Source organism: Canis lupus, chromosome X (assembly GCF_048164855.1).
Source record: "Canis lupus baileyi chromosome X, mCanLup2.hap1, whole genome shotgun sequence".
Classification (NCBI taxonomy): Eukaryota; Metazoa; Chordata; class Mammalia; order Carnivora; family Canidae; genus Canis; species Canis lupus.
In genome coordinates this window covers 31,619,565-31,635,539 of record NC_132876.1, presented here as the reverse complement: position 1 = coordinate 31,635,539, position 15,975 = coordinate 31,619,565, and the positions used below count along the sequence as shown (strand labels likewise).

Here is a 15,975-nt window from a genome sequence, read left to right as displayed (position 1 = left end):
CTCTGCCTCTCTCTCTGTGTCTCTCATGAATAAATAAAATCTAAATAAATAAATAAATAAATAGTAAAAAGATTGAAGATGAAGTTTCTGCTGATCTACGGTTACTGAACGTGTACAGACTTAATTTTTTTAAAGATTTTATTTATTTATTCATGAGAGACACACAGAGAGAGAAAGAGAGAGAGAGAGGCAGAGACACAGGCAGAGGGAGAAGCAGGCTCCATGCAGGGAGCCTAACGTGGGACTCGATCCCGGGACTCCAGGATCACGCCCCTGGGCTGAAGGCAGGTGTTCAACTGCTGAGCCACCCAGGGATCCTCCGTGTACAGGCTTAAAATAGCTATCAGTAAAGGATTTTCTCATTCATTCAACATTTGTTGATACCCGCTACTGGATGAAATAAATAATAATAGTGAAGTGCACGAACTCTGTAGCTTAACAGACTTTAGTTCAAACTCCAGCTCGCCCACTTGCTGGCTATTTGACCTCTAGGAAAAGTCATTTAATTTGATCAAGCCTCATTCCCTTTACCTGTAAAGTAGAAATAATATCTACTTCCCAGGCTTGCTGTTATGGACTAAGATGCAGCTAGACACACACTTTGGGTACTCCATAGTACAAAGTAAAGCACTCAAACAATGACAGCAAGTATCATCACTGTGTTGAACACTGCTATACATGGGGTAGGGGTGAGAAATACAAAGACATGAACTTTCCATTCTAGTTAGAAAGACAGACATGCATACAGATGATTTTTAAATTACCTACATTTTTATTATTAACATAGAACAAAAGAGGGGCACCTGGGTGGCATGGTTGGTTGAGTATCTGACTCTTGGTTTCAGCTCCGGTCATGATCTCAGGTCATGATATTGAGCCCCATGTTGGGCTCCATGGGCTCAGCGGGGAGTCTGCTTGGGTCTTCTTCTCTCTCCCTCTGCCCTTTCCCTCTGTCCTCTCACTCTCTCAAATAAATTAAATCTTTGTTTAAAAAAGAGCATGAGAACATAAATTTAATTCTTAAATTTACCTTTTTCTTTAGCATCAGGAAATGTTGCATTATCACTGAGGTTGTAGGAAAATGAGATGCTGTCAATTAAGTAAGCCGATTCCTTCTTCGTAAAATTTACAATCCAGGAAAAACCAGATCCGAATTGCACCACTATTTTGGGATTGTTCTGGTCATTCCCACAAACGCTTCCATTATAGGTTGCAGTGCTAAAGTCTGAAATGGTTGCAGTTTTCTAAAACAAAAAGAAGTTTGGGGTAAGTAACACACACAGTAATGAGCACCAAGCATTTATACAGGATGTGCCAATTTAATCTCCATCACATGAGCCCCCATGGCCAGGTTGCCCTTTGCCTGGCCTATTGTGTAAACCAGTCCCAGATTTTTCACCTATATACCAGTCCTCTGGACAAATTCATGTATGTCTAAAAGGAAAAGGGAAAGTGGCCTGAACTTCTGTTCTTGATTTGTTTTTAAATCAGGTTATAAGCAGGCAGGACCTTAAATAAAAGAAAATAAGAAGGCAAAAGGATTGAGAGGACACCCCCTCCCAAAAAGGAGATTTTAACAGCAAACTATTAAAAATGGGAAAGCTCTGATGTTAGTACATGTTAAAGCATTTACAGATGTAGTTAGACCTGAACGCCACAGTCTTCGGATCACTTGCCCTTAATCAACTGCAAGAACTCAAAGGACCTATGAAATAAAATATTCCTTCCAACACTAAACAGAATACCTTCAAGTATATATGTTTTTTAAAAACCCACAGAATTTAAGTGTTAAGCAAGTCAGTTAACATGAAATCTCATTTACATAAATATATACAAAGGATAAAGGGTAGAACTGAGTTCCTACTATAAAACTCAAAGGAAAAGGAAAACACTTACAAAATTTTTGCTTGTAGTGTTATACTGTATTGTGAAATTCATCTGCCATTTTGCATAAAGGCAAGTGGCTTTTTCTGAGTCTGTCACGTTAACTTCCAATGCATAAGATGAGACAGCTCCTAGATTAAAAAGAGTAAGACTGTAAAATTGTACCACAAAAACATATCTAAAATAAAAACAAACTCTATCCACCACTGAAGTTTAACCAGCTTTAAAATGAAACAAAATACTTTGAATATATATGGTATCTTGGTGATGGTTTTTCTTTGTATTTTAAGTAGAATCCTATTGATAAAGTTAGCATTACTCCTTCCAGAAGGAATGGCTACCTGACCTAGGATGCTTATGCAATGGCACAGACCAGTGACATTTGCCGTTTGCCTCCTAATAGTCATATCCACATTCGTCTGCACCTTGCCAGTTTTGTTTTAGGAAATTATAGTTTGCTGTTGGGACTTTTGTTTTTAAGGTAAATGGGTTTAAGGGGGAGCTTGGGAGAGGTGTTAAACTGTCTCTCTCATTTGCAATAAGGATGGAACTAGAAGGTATTATGCTGAGTGAAATAAGTCAGTCAGAGAAAGACAATTATCATATGATTTCACTCATATGTGGAATTTAAGAAACAAAACAGATGAACATAGGGGAAGGGAGAGAGGAAGAAAATAAGACAAAATCAGAGAGGGAGACAAACCATAAGAGACTTATAACTGTAGGAAACAGGGACACGTGGGTGGCTCAGAAGCTGAGCATCTGCCTTCAGCTCATGTGGTGATCCCTGGGCCCTGGGATCGAGTCCTACATCAGACTCCCCGCGGGGAAATGCTTCTCCCTCTGCCTGTGTCTCTGCTTCTCTGTGTCCCTCATGAATAAATCAATAAAATCTTAAAAAGAAACAACTGTAGGAAACAAACTGAGGGCTGCTGGAGGGGAGGGGGATGGGATATGGGGTAACTGGGTGATGGAATGAGCACTGGGTGTGATAGGCAACTGATGAATCACTAAATTCTACCCCTGAAACTAATAATACCCAATATGTTAATTGATTTTAAATAAATTTCTTTTAAAAATCAAAACTAAAAACCAAAAAAACAAACCTGTCTCTCTCAAACCAGCCAGTGGAACTTCCCCTGCCAAAATAATGATAGATCAGGTATTCTATGGTCTTGTTGCTTTCAATCCTGCCACAAGCTACGCGACCTATGACACACGGATGTCTTGGCAAACTATTTTATTCTGAGGTGAAGATGTGGGATCGCTCTTTGTAAGCATCTGTACCATGTGACCAAAAGAACAGAGTTTCATTTCAAAGGTTGTTAGGTCCATAAGCAAAAGGTTAATTTTTTATAGATGTGACATTCATCACTCTGTTTTACTTTAAAATCCAACTGATTAGGAAGGCTGATGAACCTTTTGACATGGACTCAAAGTCAACTTCCTCTGTTCTCAACCTGCTACCTCTTCAGGGGCAGAGAAACCTTATGGGGACAAAAAAGCCTTGGGACTTTTGAGCTAACTTGGCTCTGATCTACACTAGGCTAAACACAGGGACACTGCCATTACACCGAAGAGCCCAAGGACTCAAAGTACTATGTGCCAGCAAACACAGCAGCAGCATAAATGACAGGCAACCATTTAAGGATTTTCTTCACTGTCTCACACATTACCCAAGGGGCAAGCTGTTTCCTGTTAAGACAGATGTATATCCTTTAATGATATCTGAGCAATCCAGCACCATCTACAAGTAAGGACATGCTATAGACCGTAGAGCATAAAGTCCTAAGAGGAATACCAAGAAGGCGTCCCTCAGCAACAGCTTTCAAGTTGTACACAAAAGCCGATCGTCGTGATGCTCCAGAGACCAAGCTACCTCTCAAGCCTGAGTATTATGCTAAAGCTTGTGGTTACTGAGTGCCTAAACATATTGGTTAAGACTTGACCTCGTGAGGCTTAAGTAGGTTTCATAGCCGGTCTTTGCTCAGTACACTGTGGAAGGGAGGAGCTGTCACCCCTGACCCAAGGCTACCCTTGCAGTAGGACTGAGAACTCTGGCTCCTAATTTTTCCAATCAATTGGAGGCCTGGTTTTTTTTTTAAGATTTTATTTATTTATTCATGTGAGAGACAGAGAGAGAGGCAGAGACATAGGCAGAGGGAGAAGCCTCAGGTCGTGATCCTCTGCCTCAGGATCATGACCTGAGTCAAAGGCTGACGCTCAGCCACTGAGCCACTCAGGCATCCCTGGAGGCCTGCTTTTTATATATTCTCTCTCTGTCTCATTTAAAGTCCCTAGCTTTAACATATCCTCCTTGTAGCCAAAGGATTCAAAACTGCTAGAAATAACCGAGAAAAGCCTTGCGAGTGTTATTCATTTACTTGCCAAAGACACTGATGCAACAGAAAGAAAATGGTGTAAAGCGGTAATGGCAGCAGCATGTGCCCGCGTGGGAGACCTCAAACCCCACGAAGCAGAAGGCACAAGTTGCAGTTCAAATTTACCACTTCATTAAATTCAAGATCGGCCAGCTACCAACCTAAAAAATGAGAACTGAGAAGTGCCCTGAGGGCTCCAGCACTTTCCATTCCAGTGCCTTCCCAGCCTTTCTCCCGGTGAGAGCTATTCCTTCCACAGAGCTTCCTTCCCTCCACCTCTCCCCACGGCCCAGGGACCACTTTCACTCAGTCTCTATCACCTCAAACTCAACAACTGCAACACTAAAATTCACTCATCTACTTCCTCTACATCAGTCCTCTTCTTGGCGTCTCTAAGCTCTAAAGGAAAGGCAGGACCAAGTAGAGTCAGTCAGGCTCAAAAGTTTGGGAATGAAGCTTCCACTCCATTCCCTTCATGAAGTCCTATTGATTTTTTTCCCCTTCGAGGCCTCTCTTAAATCCAACCTTTGCCTTTTATTTCCATTCCCAACCTACCACCCTACCCCTAAATTACTACAGACGCCTCCTAGCTGTCCCTAGAAATGCTCCCTGATTAATGGTCCTTAAATATCTCTTCCTATCAGGACACTTGTTCAGATACTTTTATTAGCTCCCCAACTCCCATATTAAATTTAAACTCTACCACCTGACTTTCAAAGCAATCCTTCATCTCATCCCACCCTATTCCTTCAACTTCTCTCAAACCATTTTCCCAGAACACACCCTTTAATCTGGTTAAACTAGTTCCACTGGACCCAAATGCCATGCTCTACTCAACCTCTACCCTTAGGCGTCTACTGTCCCTAACATTTGAAATTTACTTTTTTTCTACTGACTTAAATGTTCACTTCAGGAAGGACTTCCTTCTCTTTTTGGCTGCCCCCAAATCTGAAACACCAACACCCTCTGCCCCATGCCACTGACCCTGCCTTTCCCTAATAATTTCTGGCAGATATCAGGGTAAAAGCTGAAAATGTCAGCTACTCGCTTTCCCAACCTCCCTTGCAGCAAGGGTGGGCACTTGTGGTAGGCTTCACCTAACAGAGGCATCCACCCCAGATTTTAGATAGGAGGGCAGCGGAATGGAGCCAGGAATGGAACTGTCACCCTCAGGTGGAAGTCACTACAGTGGGATCAAGGACTCGGGCCACAAGGCCAGCCAGCAGGCTGGTGGCAGTGGCCAGTAGTGCTTGAACTGCAGTTTAATGCTTGGTGGTGTTAGTGTGGTTCAGTGGCGTGACTGGGGAAACTGGGACCAGGCTTGAGATACATCAGCCTGGAGCTCTGGTAATTGTGTTACCTGATAACACATTTTTTCATACAGTACAATTTTATTGATGTGCAACTTATATACAGAAAAGTATACACTAACACACGGAAGGGAAAAGTGCATCTGACCTTAAGCATACAGATCAAAGAGTTTTCACAAGCTAAATCTACTCTACTGATCTATGGGAGATCATATATGGCATGTGGATAGTTTCCAGTGTGGTCCTATTACAAACAGGCACATTGGCAAACACATGTGGATGTGTCTCCATTGGGAGTATATCTAGGAGCGGAATGGTGGGAAGCCTACGCAGAAGCTCTGATACCTTTCTAGTAAGTTCCCCTTTTCTGCTTAAAAATCAATCAGATTTTATCTCTGGTGCTTACAATTAAGAACCTGGACTGATAAGCTAACCCATTTTTCAGCAGCCAATTTCTCCACCAAGATTTCCTTACCTGTAAAAGCCTCGAGGAGCAATCATACATGTGCATACCCCCACCCTCCTGTGTATTTTATACTATCTGAAATTATTCAGCTATTTTATGCCTGTTGTGCCTGTAAATCCTGACTCCTGTATCGTCACAAGCTCTAAAACAGCAGTTTTCAACTGTAACTTCACAACAAACTGCTGTGTCATGGTAAATTATGGTATACAGCTGATAATTCGTTAGCTAATAAAAAAAAGGAACTGAGTCTGTGAATGATTGATATATATGGATTCAAGATTCCCTTTTGATAATGTCCGCCACTCATCTGAATTCCAAAATTCTCCCTTACCAACAGATGATCTTATCTATGTCACAGCCCCAAGGAGTGTGCCTTTTATATGAATGTCATCCATCACAGGTGCCATGGTTGGGGAGACTGCATCTATTACTTGTCCTCCATCTCCTATCATTCCTAATCTTGTAGAATACATCTCAGTCTCTCAATAAGTACTGACTGAGCCTATCAAGGTAAAAATATCCTGCAGTAAGGACCTGAAATATAGCTTATGCTAATTACAAAAAGCCAATGTTTCCCCCAAATCATGAATCTAACCTATTGGTCCTCTGGATGCACCCTCAACCCCCAAGTCAGTTTTCGCCTCAATAAATTTTGAGATGAATTTCAAGCTAGGAAAGATCTATTTCCCCATAAAGCATGTTGATAGCTAAAACGTCTACACTTATTATATGCTAAAAAGTCTCCAGCAAACCATTTCCATCCTTATTGCTGTATTTGATTTTAGCATAGCTAAATTGTTTTTGTTTAAAGGTCTCTATGACATTAAAAAAAGAAAAACAGGGATCCCTGGGTGGCTCAGCGGTTTGGCGCCTGCCTTTGGTCCAGGGCGTGATCCTGGAGTCCCAGGATCGAGTCCCACATCGGGCTCCTATCATGGAGCCTGCTTCTCCGTCTGCCTGTGTCTCTGCTTCTCTCTCTCTCTCTCTCTCTGTCATGAATAAATAAATAAAATATTTTTTAAAAGTTTAAAAAAAGCACAGCTGTGTCAACTATACTCAAATAAAAAAATAATTAAATTTAGTTAAATGTTTAAAAAAAAAACCCACACAGCTGAACATATCCTAGAGTGTATAATTATAGAGCTGAGAGTTTATTCTCCAAAGAAAAAAAGGCATGCCTCAAAATCAACTTTCTCAAATTTAATTATCCTCTCAATCTTATTTCCAAAAAATTCGTTTATACGTTCTTTTAGAATTCACAATTTAGTTCTCCAAGCAGGAGATGCAGCAAAAAGTGGGTAGGTTTTTACAAGTCTATCTGACTGCAAGTGTACTTGAAAGATTTGCAAACATTTGCAAACGAAAGGGGGGTGGGGTGGGAACATAATACTAGTGGTAAAACAAAACCAATAAAAAACAATGATCTAAGAAGCAATATAATGAGGCAATTAAGAGGCCCATCCCTGGCATTGAAAAGCTAGAATTCAAATCAAGTCAGTCCAATTTACTAGCTGTGAGACTATAGGCAAGTTATCCTTGCTAAGAATTGGAGTATTTCTCGAACAAGTTCTTCGAAAGCATGCAAGACCTTCACAGCTAAGATAACTTTGTCAAGCAAGTTAGATATCCCAACCTCTAAGCTTCCCTCCTAATAAATACAGCACCTAAAGGAATCCTTCCCAAATTTTAGTTGTATGTTTGTTTACTTTCATCATATTAAACCATGAACTCCTAAACTCAAACTCATCAGTTCAGAATGATGTTGGGCAAAGGGTTTAAAAAAAAAAAACACACAACATGGGGTGCCTGGGTGGTTCAGTGGTTAAGCCTCTGCCTTTGGCTCCAGTGCATGATCCCAGGGTCCTGGGTTTGAGTCCCGCATGGGCTTCCCCCGTGGGGAGCCTGTGTCTCTGCCTCTCTCTCTGTCTCTCTCGTGAACAAATAAATAAAATCTTTAAATAAATAAATGAATAAAGTTTTTTTTAAAGCACATGACATAGGCATACAAGTACCTATTTATTCTTTCTGTTCGTAGGTTTAATAAATCAGATAAACTGTTCCTCATTTACAAGTCCTCATTTATGCTTCCTAATATAGGTACAATCACCCCATTCAGTTGCTGATACTCTCAATTTCTGGTAAATCTCTTTTAAAAAGAAAAGTAATGAAATGATTCTAAGCTACAAAATAATTTATTTTTAAGACCAGAGAGTGGGTAAGGAAGTAAGATTCAACACTATTCAACTAATGGAAAATGCTTATTGCTGAGTGAGTGGTGTTTGGCAGACCTCCAGAATTCTTTTGCAATGCACAGCAAGATACCAACAAGTACTTATAAAGTACACTTTTGGATCTGAGGCGATCTCTGATCACTTTAATATGAAATTATGATGGGAATGCTTTTGTCACTACAGGAGGAAGAGAAGTCTTCCTGCACCAAGGATCACTTAAGTCAGCTACAGTGCTGTGAAATAATTGTTGATCACAAATTCCACTCAAGGAGATAGGGGAAGAAAGCTGCACTCCTGGGAAATATCTGAAGATCTAAAATCCTATCAGATGTGATAACCAAAGACTAATGGACAAATAATAAGCCTATTCTTTCAAGTATCTCTATTACAGCTAAAAATAATTTTAGCATAACCTTGAAATCAAAGTTACCCGTTTAAGGAAAGGTTACAGAAAGATCTCATGCTTACTTTCTCTCTCTTTTAGATCACCTCCAAAAGGAGACAGATTGGTTTTTTATGAAACTCTTATTCTCTTTCTCACCAAGGACTTCCTAGTTCTCCATGCTAACCTACCCTACTGTGGAGGTGTATCTGAAGGGGTACAAGTAAGATACTAGCATTATTATATGGGATTATACATCAGTTAATTGTCTTATAATTATCTGTACAGCTTAGCACTGATCTTGAAGTTCTCAATCCAAAGACACAAAAAATTTCTTGCAAAACGTAATTTAAGGTTCACAGAAGACAAAGGAGACCAAGCGGGTCTAATTTACAGTCATATCCCCAGTGCCCACCAATGAATACCCTCAACAAAAATGTACTGAGGGTTGATCGTTGTACCAGGTGCTGTGCTAAGTGGGCAATGGTAAATAACAGTGCATAAGAATAGTCTTTGCTCTCGGACACTAGTGCCATAGGGGAGTCTTAACTGGCAAAAGTATTTTTAAAAAGAGTTGAGAACAGGCTAGCCTAATAACCCAAGAGTTTGGGAACAACAAGATTTACTCCTATTCTCCAGATGGTCACCTGGCTGGCCCTCCTTGCAATGCTGGGGTCTCTGCTCACCAGGCAATCGATAAACATCTGCGGGAGGGAGGGCTTCCTATCAGTAAAGTACATACTCAGGATATTTATAGGAGGTTTCTCCCACCCAGAAAGGCATCAACCCAGGGACGACTCGGTGGCTCAGCGGTTGAGCATCTGCCTTGGCTCAGGGCGTGATCCCGGAATCCAGATCGAGTCTCCCATATCAGGTTCCCCGCTGGGAGCCTGCCTCTCCCTCTGCCTGTGTCTCTGCCTCTGTGTGTCTCTCATGAATAAATAAATAAATCTTAAAAAAAAACATCAACCCTATAAAAACCAGAAGTCAAACTAGTTGTAAAAATCAATAGCCACAGAATTCTGAAATCTATGATGTCACAAAGAAAAAACACTTAGACGATGATGCTAGGAAATGGTTTTTATCCACTACTCTCTTTATAATGCATCTGTAGAGCTTTGGAAAAATCGTATCGCTTTTCTTCAGAAAGTTCTCTAGTCAGTTATAATTCATTCAAATGAGGAGCATGACTTAATCTCTGTGAAAAGGACCAATACATAACTCCTAAGAACTCTTTCCTATACTTGCCCTAAAGTAGCTATTTTTAAAAAGTTTCCGTGGAGCTAGGATAGTTATAAAGTTACAAAGTGAAACTGGCACAGCTTGAGCACTCAAGCTAATGAGACTATAAATCCAGGGCAGATCCCTCTTCACTGGTACCCAGAACAGCAGCACAAGATTCACAACAGGTACTTTACAAATATTTATTGAGTTTTTAAAAACCCATTCTTGGTATTTTGATATATGAAAAGTGACGTGCCAACCCCACCAGGCAACTGAAGACCAGCTCGATTCTTAAGAGAGAAAACCACATGGAAGGAACCTGAGTTCCGCACTGAACCAACAACTGTCAGGAAAAGCAGCCCAGGAGAAGAGAGGATTTCTAGTTCACTGATACCTTCTAAAAATCTAATCTAGGTACATTATGAACTTTTACTCCCCCCAAACCCTGTTCTAAACCTGGAAGTGGAGGAAATCGATCTTGGAACTCTTCCAAGAAGACGAATCTAGTTAGTCCAGATCAATAAATGGCAAACTAGCAGATGAGCTGACGGGTTCTTTCATGTGCTTCTTCTTGCTTGTTTATTTTCTGCAATGAGCAAGCATAGCTTTTGTAAAAACAAAACAAAAAAGCTTTCATAAAAAAAGAAACAACAAAAAAAATCTAATGACACGAAAGCCAACAAGTAGGACAATTATTATTTTTTTTTTCACTTTCTCTGAACAATAACCGGGTTGTTTGTGCAGATTCAATTGGCAGTGAACTACTGATTAACAGATGCGTTGGTCAGATGAGTTCTAGCCACTGATAAGGTGCTTTTCGTTGTAAACAATCCTCTCTTAGGGTCGCTGGCCCCTCAGTAAGTGCCTGGCAGCAGTGTTAACAACAGCTTCGAACTGTGTTTGAGCAAAGTCTCCAAGGCTTCCTTTCAGAAGGGCTACAGGGGTGTCTCCTGCCCTATGTGCACAGCTGCACTAGATTGGGGAGTCTGAAACGTCTGGTGTCAGGACCCTTTACTCTCTTATTCACATTGGTTTACGTGCGTTATATCTGTCGGTATTTGCCATATTCGAAATAAAAAATAAGAAGTGACTAAAATACAACATCAGAGCCATGAGAGTGGTGGTGATGTCATCACACATTGTGTAGCCTCTGGAAAACTCCACTGTACACTGGTGAGAGTGTGAGTGAAAGAAACAAATAACTTCTTAGTATTATTTTAGAAATAAGTTTTTATCTGACAGGTACCTCCTCAAAAAGATCCTTGAGAAGCACTAGATTAGATCATCAAGAACCCACCCTTCCAGCACTCTCACTCTGGGGCAAGATTGCTCAACTCTAGCACTTCTGACATTTTGAGGTGTAAAATTCTTTGTTGGGGGATGGGGGCACTATGCTATGCCCCGTAGGATGTTTAGCAGCATCCCCAGCCTCTACCCGCTAGATGCCAAAAGCAATCTCCTGTTGCGACAACCAAAAATGTCTCCAGATAGTGCCAAATGTTCCCAGTTTGAGAATCCACTATTTTAGGGTGCTGATTTTATTCTACTGAAATGAGAATTACAGACTGTGTACCTCTCACTGCCCTTTCGGACCCTTAATAAGCCTACTCCCTCCCCTCCCTCCACCACCACCCCCACCACCTGGGTTTGTTCCCCCTTTCTTTTATTTGGTCACAAACAGCAAGCTGGTGGATAGCAACAAGCACAGGATGAATCAGGTCAGGAAGAGACACTCTGGTCAAAGTTCACCTTTCAGGCATTACAGCCCTCAGGGACCCAGTGATCTTTGGGGGAGGGGGGGATAATACAATCAGCCAACATTCATCCAGCCTTTCTTATGACTTGGTAACAACCCAGTCTTTGGCAAGTCACCTATCCTCCTCCTCCAAAAATGAAGTAAAAGGCCAGTTGTGTCACTGAGAAGAAAACGAGCTTCGGAAGGCAGAGGCAGTATACACGACTCAATACTCCACCCCCAAAACCGCACATCTGGGAGGCCCTCCCAGCTGAAATACCCGGAGGTTTCTGGTTTTTGGTTTTTTTGTTTTTTTGTTTTTTAAGGCTTTAAGTTGGTTTGCCTGCTTGTTCTTAATCAGTATCTGGCTGGGAGGAAGTAGCAAAACTGGTAGAAAAGCGACATCTTCAGCACCTCCAAGTCAGATCACTCCCCGCCAAAGTTCCCCCTCATCCCTTTAGTCTCCAGAGGTTAGGTCCGAGTTTTCTCGCCTGTTAATTGCCCCGGGGTCACCTTAGGTCCCTACCCCTCAAAACTCCCAACCACCAAACTCAAATCCGGCAGCGGTCCTCATCTCTCTCATCACCCTTCCTCCACGGCCTCAAATTTCCACCCACACAACGCCCCCCGGCCCTCTCACTGTCCCCCAGACTCTACGGTCATAAGCGCCCCTAACTCCCCACCATTCCCCCAAGGCTCTGCGCGCAGGCGAAGGCGGTTCCCTTCTCTCCCCAATTTTCGCTCCCACCCCATAATTTTCCACCATCTTCAAAACTCTACCCAGATCCTAAGAAACCAGGAGTCTCCCAATGGTCTCTGCCACCCCAGAATCGCCCGTACGTCCCTCCTAGACTCACTCTTTTTAGTCTCTTCCCCAAGTTACTCTTCCTCCCCAGGGCTGCTCCACTCCCCACTCTTCCCCCCCTACTCCCTGGGCGCCCACCCGGCTGGCTTGCCCCGTCCCCCTCTCACGGGCCCTTCTTCCCCGCCATCTCTCGGTCAGGCCTTCCGTAGGTCACGGCTCGCCTCCCCGGGCCAAGCGCCGCCGCCCAGGGTCAGCCGCGCGGCCTGCCCCACGCTCCCTTCCCCCGGACCAGGCTTGCGGCCTGTGGCCTTGGCACTGGGCTCCCCGGGCCCAGGCTGACGGACGGAGCAGGAGGGCCCGACAACTCACCCAGGACAAGGCAGAGCAGAACGAGCCCCGAGCCCGGAGCCGGGGACAGGCGGAAGCACACCATGATTCCGCCAAGCGGGGGGGCGGCGGCGGGGCGGGAGGGGGCGGTGGCAACGGCACAGCAACACCCGGGAAGGGGCTCGCCGACACCGGGCGGGAGGACCGCGGACCACCGAGCGCGGCACTGCAAACGCCAGGACGCGCCGCCTCGGTGCGGGTCATAAGACTTGGGGCGGGGCCCTTTCTTGCGCTTAGCCAATCGCCTCGCTGGAAAGCGGCGCGAGGGGAGGTGATGTAGGAGTCGGTGGGCGGGGCGACCACGCCCTGGCTTTTTGGTTCACAGTCCTTCTTCTGCGCCCAAGAGATAGGTGCGGACGGCTCTTTCTAAGGCTTAATAAGAGAGAGGATTAACTTTTCGCGGGGTGTAGGTAGTAGAGTTTATTTCAGTTCCAACTCATTGAGGAAGAAGAGAATAATTCTGCTGGATTAAAAAGATTGCTAAGCATCATAACGTAATATGAACACTAATAACACGGAATTATTCTACGAACGCCTGTTCCATAAGACGTGTTTCATATGCCCCTGCAGTTCATGTGATTAAATGGACAAGGGAGCGGGTGGGTAGCCTGGTGTCGCGGACAGCCAGAGCAGGACGGCCTTGAGGTTCGCCTAATTGCAATACCCTATTTTTCAGATGGAGGAATTCAACTCAGAAAGAGGAAGAATCTTCTTTATTTTTTTTTTTTTTTAGTTTAGCACCATTTATTAAGTGATCTCAGCTGTTGTTGTAGCTGCTGTATATCAGCCTGTTCTTAAAACATAAAATGCTCTTCCAATTCCTCTTGTCCAGGACAGAAGGATCTTCCAGGTAGCACGCCAACAGAACAAGAGACTCCGATGATGCCAGCTTCAATGATGGTGCCATCCAGAGAGGGAGAGGGTCATGGCACATTCAACCGCGGCTTCCAGAGGTTTTGAAAAAGGAGCCTTTGGGGGCCCAGCCTGCCTGGCATTTTGATGCTGTCGGTGTGGGTTTTGTACTCCATAATGGTGTTGGGAGGTAGGTTAAGCACTCGCCGAAGGGTATCCCGGATGCGGGCTGTGGTTGCTTGGTCACTGGCAGTCTTATTCCATATTGAAATAATGTCCTCCTGAAACCGGACAGAGACCCACAGCCCCACAGATCTCCTCCCCAACCATGAACTGTTCCCCCAACATGGCCAGGATGAGATTCTCCCAGCAACGGGATGCCAAGCCCTTCCGCAGTCGAATAATCCACTTGCCACCATTTTTATTTGCATCATCCTCCCACATGGGCTTAATTCCTTCTTTGAAGAGATGGAAGTCACTGTGGCCTGTCAGGTCCCCAGGACGTACCATGTGGCTATAAAACCTCCAGAACTGTTCCACAGAGGCAAAGGTGCCGATCTGTTTGATATTCTGTTCATAGCTCTGTGAGCTGGTGGGACGGCCAGGGGTTCTTCTGGAGTACCAGAAAGTATAGTTGTACTGCAGGGGATGCTCTGCTGGCCCAGGGACAACAGCCTTCCTCTTACTGCTGCCCTGACTTTGGTCTCGTTCCGTTTTTTCCTTCTCACCATCTTTCTGTGTGCTGTTTTCTTCATTCTGATCATGGTCCCCACTGTCATCATCTTTCAATGCGTCGAACTTGTTGTTCATCCTCTCACCGCCGCCGTCGCCACTGCCCAGAATCTTCTTTAAACACAGAAAGAAAATCTATCCTTCCACTTGTTTTTCCTGTGCATATCCACATGTGAATATGCTTTAATGAACTCATACTAGACATACTATTTGGTATGCTTGACAGGTGAACAGATGAAACCTCAGTCAACAAATGAAAGCATTCAAAAACTATAAAAATCTCAAGTTGGGATAAAGCACTAATTCTCAAATGTTAGTGTCCGAAAGAATCATCTAGGGAGTTTTAATATATTTTTTTAAGATTTTATTTATTTATGAAAGACACACACAGAGAGAGAGAGAGAGGAGAGAGAGAGAAAGACAGAGACAAAGACAGAGACATAGGCAGAGAGAGAAGCAGGCTCCAGGCAGGGAGCCCGATGTGGGACTCGATCCTGAGACCACGGGTCACATCCTGAGCCAGGGGCAGGTGCTTAACTGCTGAGCCACTCAGGCATCCCCGAGTTTTAATATCATACAGACTCCTATACTTCATCCCACAGAGATTCGGAAACGGTAGGTCTATGGCTGTCCTTGGAAATTGTTTTTTGAACAAACACCCCTGATAATTCTAATTTCTCTGGTTCCTGGACTACACTTTGAGAAACACTAAAAAACAGAGCTCCAAAAGCATCTAATCCAGGAGATCTTAATACGATGTCAAAGGATGAATTTGAGGGGGGTGCAGTTGGGGAGTAGGGGACAGTCTGTGAATCTCCAGAAATTACACGCAACATTTATGTATGTGTATTTTTCAGCAGGGGGGGAGGAGTTATAGCTTTTATTAGTTCTCAAATGGAACCTGTTAGTTTTCCCCAACACCCACCCCAAATATTAAGAATCACTGATATACCATGTCATTTACTTTAATGTGATTAATTCCTGAAAGTGAGAACACTTATTCATGAATGTCTTCATGGGTGGAACTGAGTCATGAGCAGCTGACTTGCTCTATGAGGAACTAAATATACACTACAGTATTAGGCACTGCTTTCAGCAAAAGGTCATTTGACTGTCCTCCCACCAGGCTGACTTGACGGAAACCATGTTCTGGAGAATCCTTGATTGCATTGAGTCCTTAAAAGTTTCCCCACCCACCCTTTCTGATGGACCCTGTCCCTTCTCCCTCAACTGTAAACCACCTAACTATGATGTTCAGCAAAACCCTAAATTCTAGAAGACACAAAAGAGCATAGTGGAAAGAACACTGGCTGGGCTGTCAGGGAAGTTAGGGGTAAGATACCACTTACTAGCACTGTGACCTTGGGCAAATCACTTTGTCTCTTCATATATATGCTGCCAAAGTGAGCACAAGTCACTTCATCTCTTCAACTTCTGTATTGTGAGACTACGGCTGTTTCTCAGTCCTGGCTGCATTAGAATAACTTGTGGGATTTTAAAACTAGTGTTGCCCCTTGATCCTATCTCTGGAGACTCTGATTCAGTTGGTATGATGCGGGACCTGGGCATTGGATTTTTCTCAAAAC

General features: G+C 43.4%; 1 protein-coding gene and 1 pseudogene across 3 annotated transcripts in view; both read right to left on the bottom strand.

Moving 5' to 3' along the window:
* LAMP2 (lysosomal associated membrane protein 2) overlaps positions 1 to 13,007 on the bottom strand; it is a 37,490-nt gene extending 24,483 nt beyond the window's left edge. For all 3 annotated transcript variants that reach the window (XM_072816417.1, XM_072816418.1, XM_072816419.1), the window contains exons 1-3: positions 12,788 to 13,007; positions 1,897 to 2,015; positions 1,031 to 1,244 (exon numbers count right to left, since the gene is read on the bottom strand). In XM_072816417.1, coding sequence (XP_072672518.1) covers positions 1,031 to 1,244; positions 1,897 to 2,015; positions 12,788 to 12,851 — 397 coding nt within the window. In that variant the 5' untranslated portion in view covers positions 12,852 to 13,007. The remainder of the gene's footprint in view (positions 1 to 1,030; positions 1,245 to 1,896; positions 2,016 to 12,787) is intronic.
* Positions 13,008 to 13,514: 507 nt separating this feature from the next.
* Positions 13,515 to 14,489, bottom strand: LOC140627860 (eukaryotic translation initiation factor 4E type 2 pseudogene; annotated as a pseudogene).
* Positions 14,490 to 15,975: the final 1,486 nt, after the last annotated feature.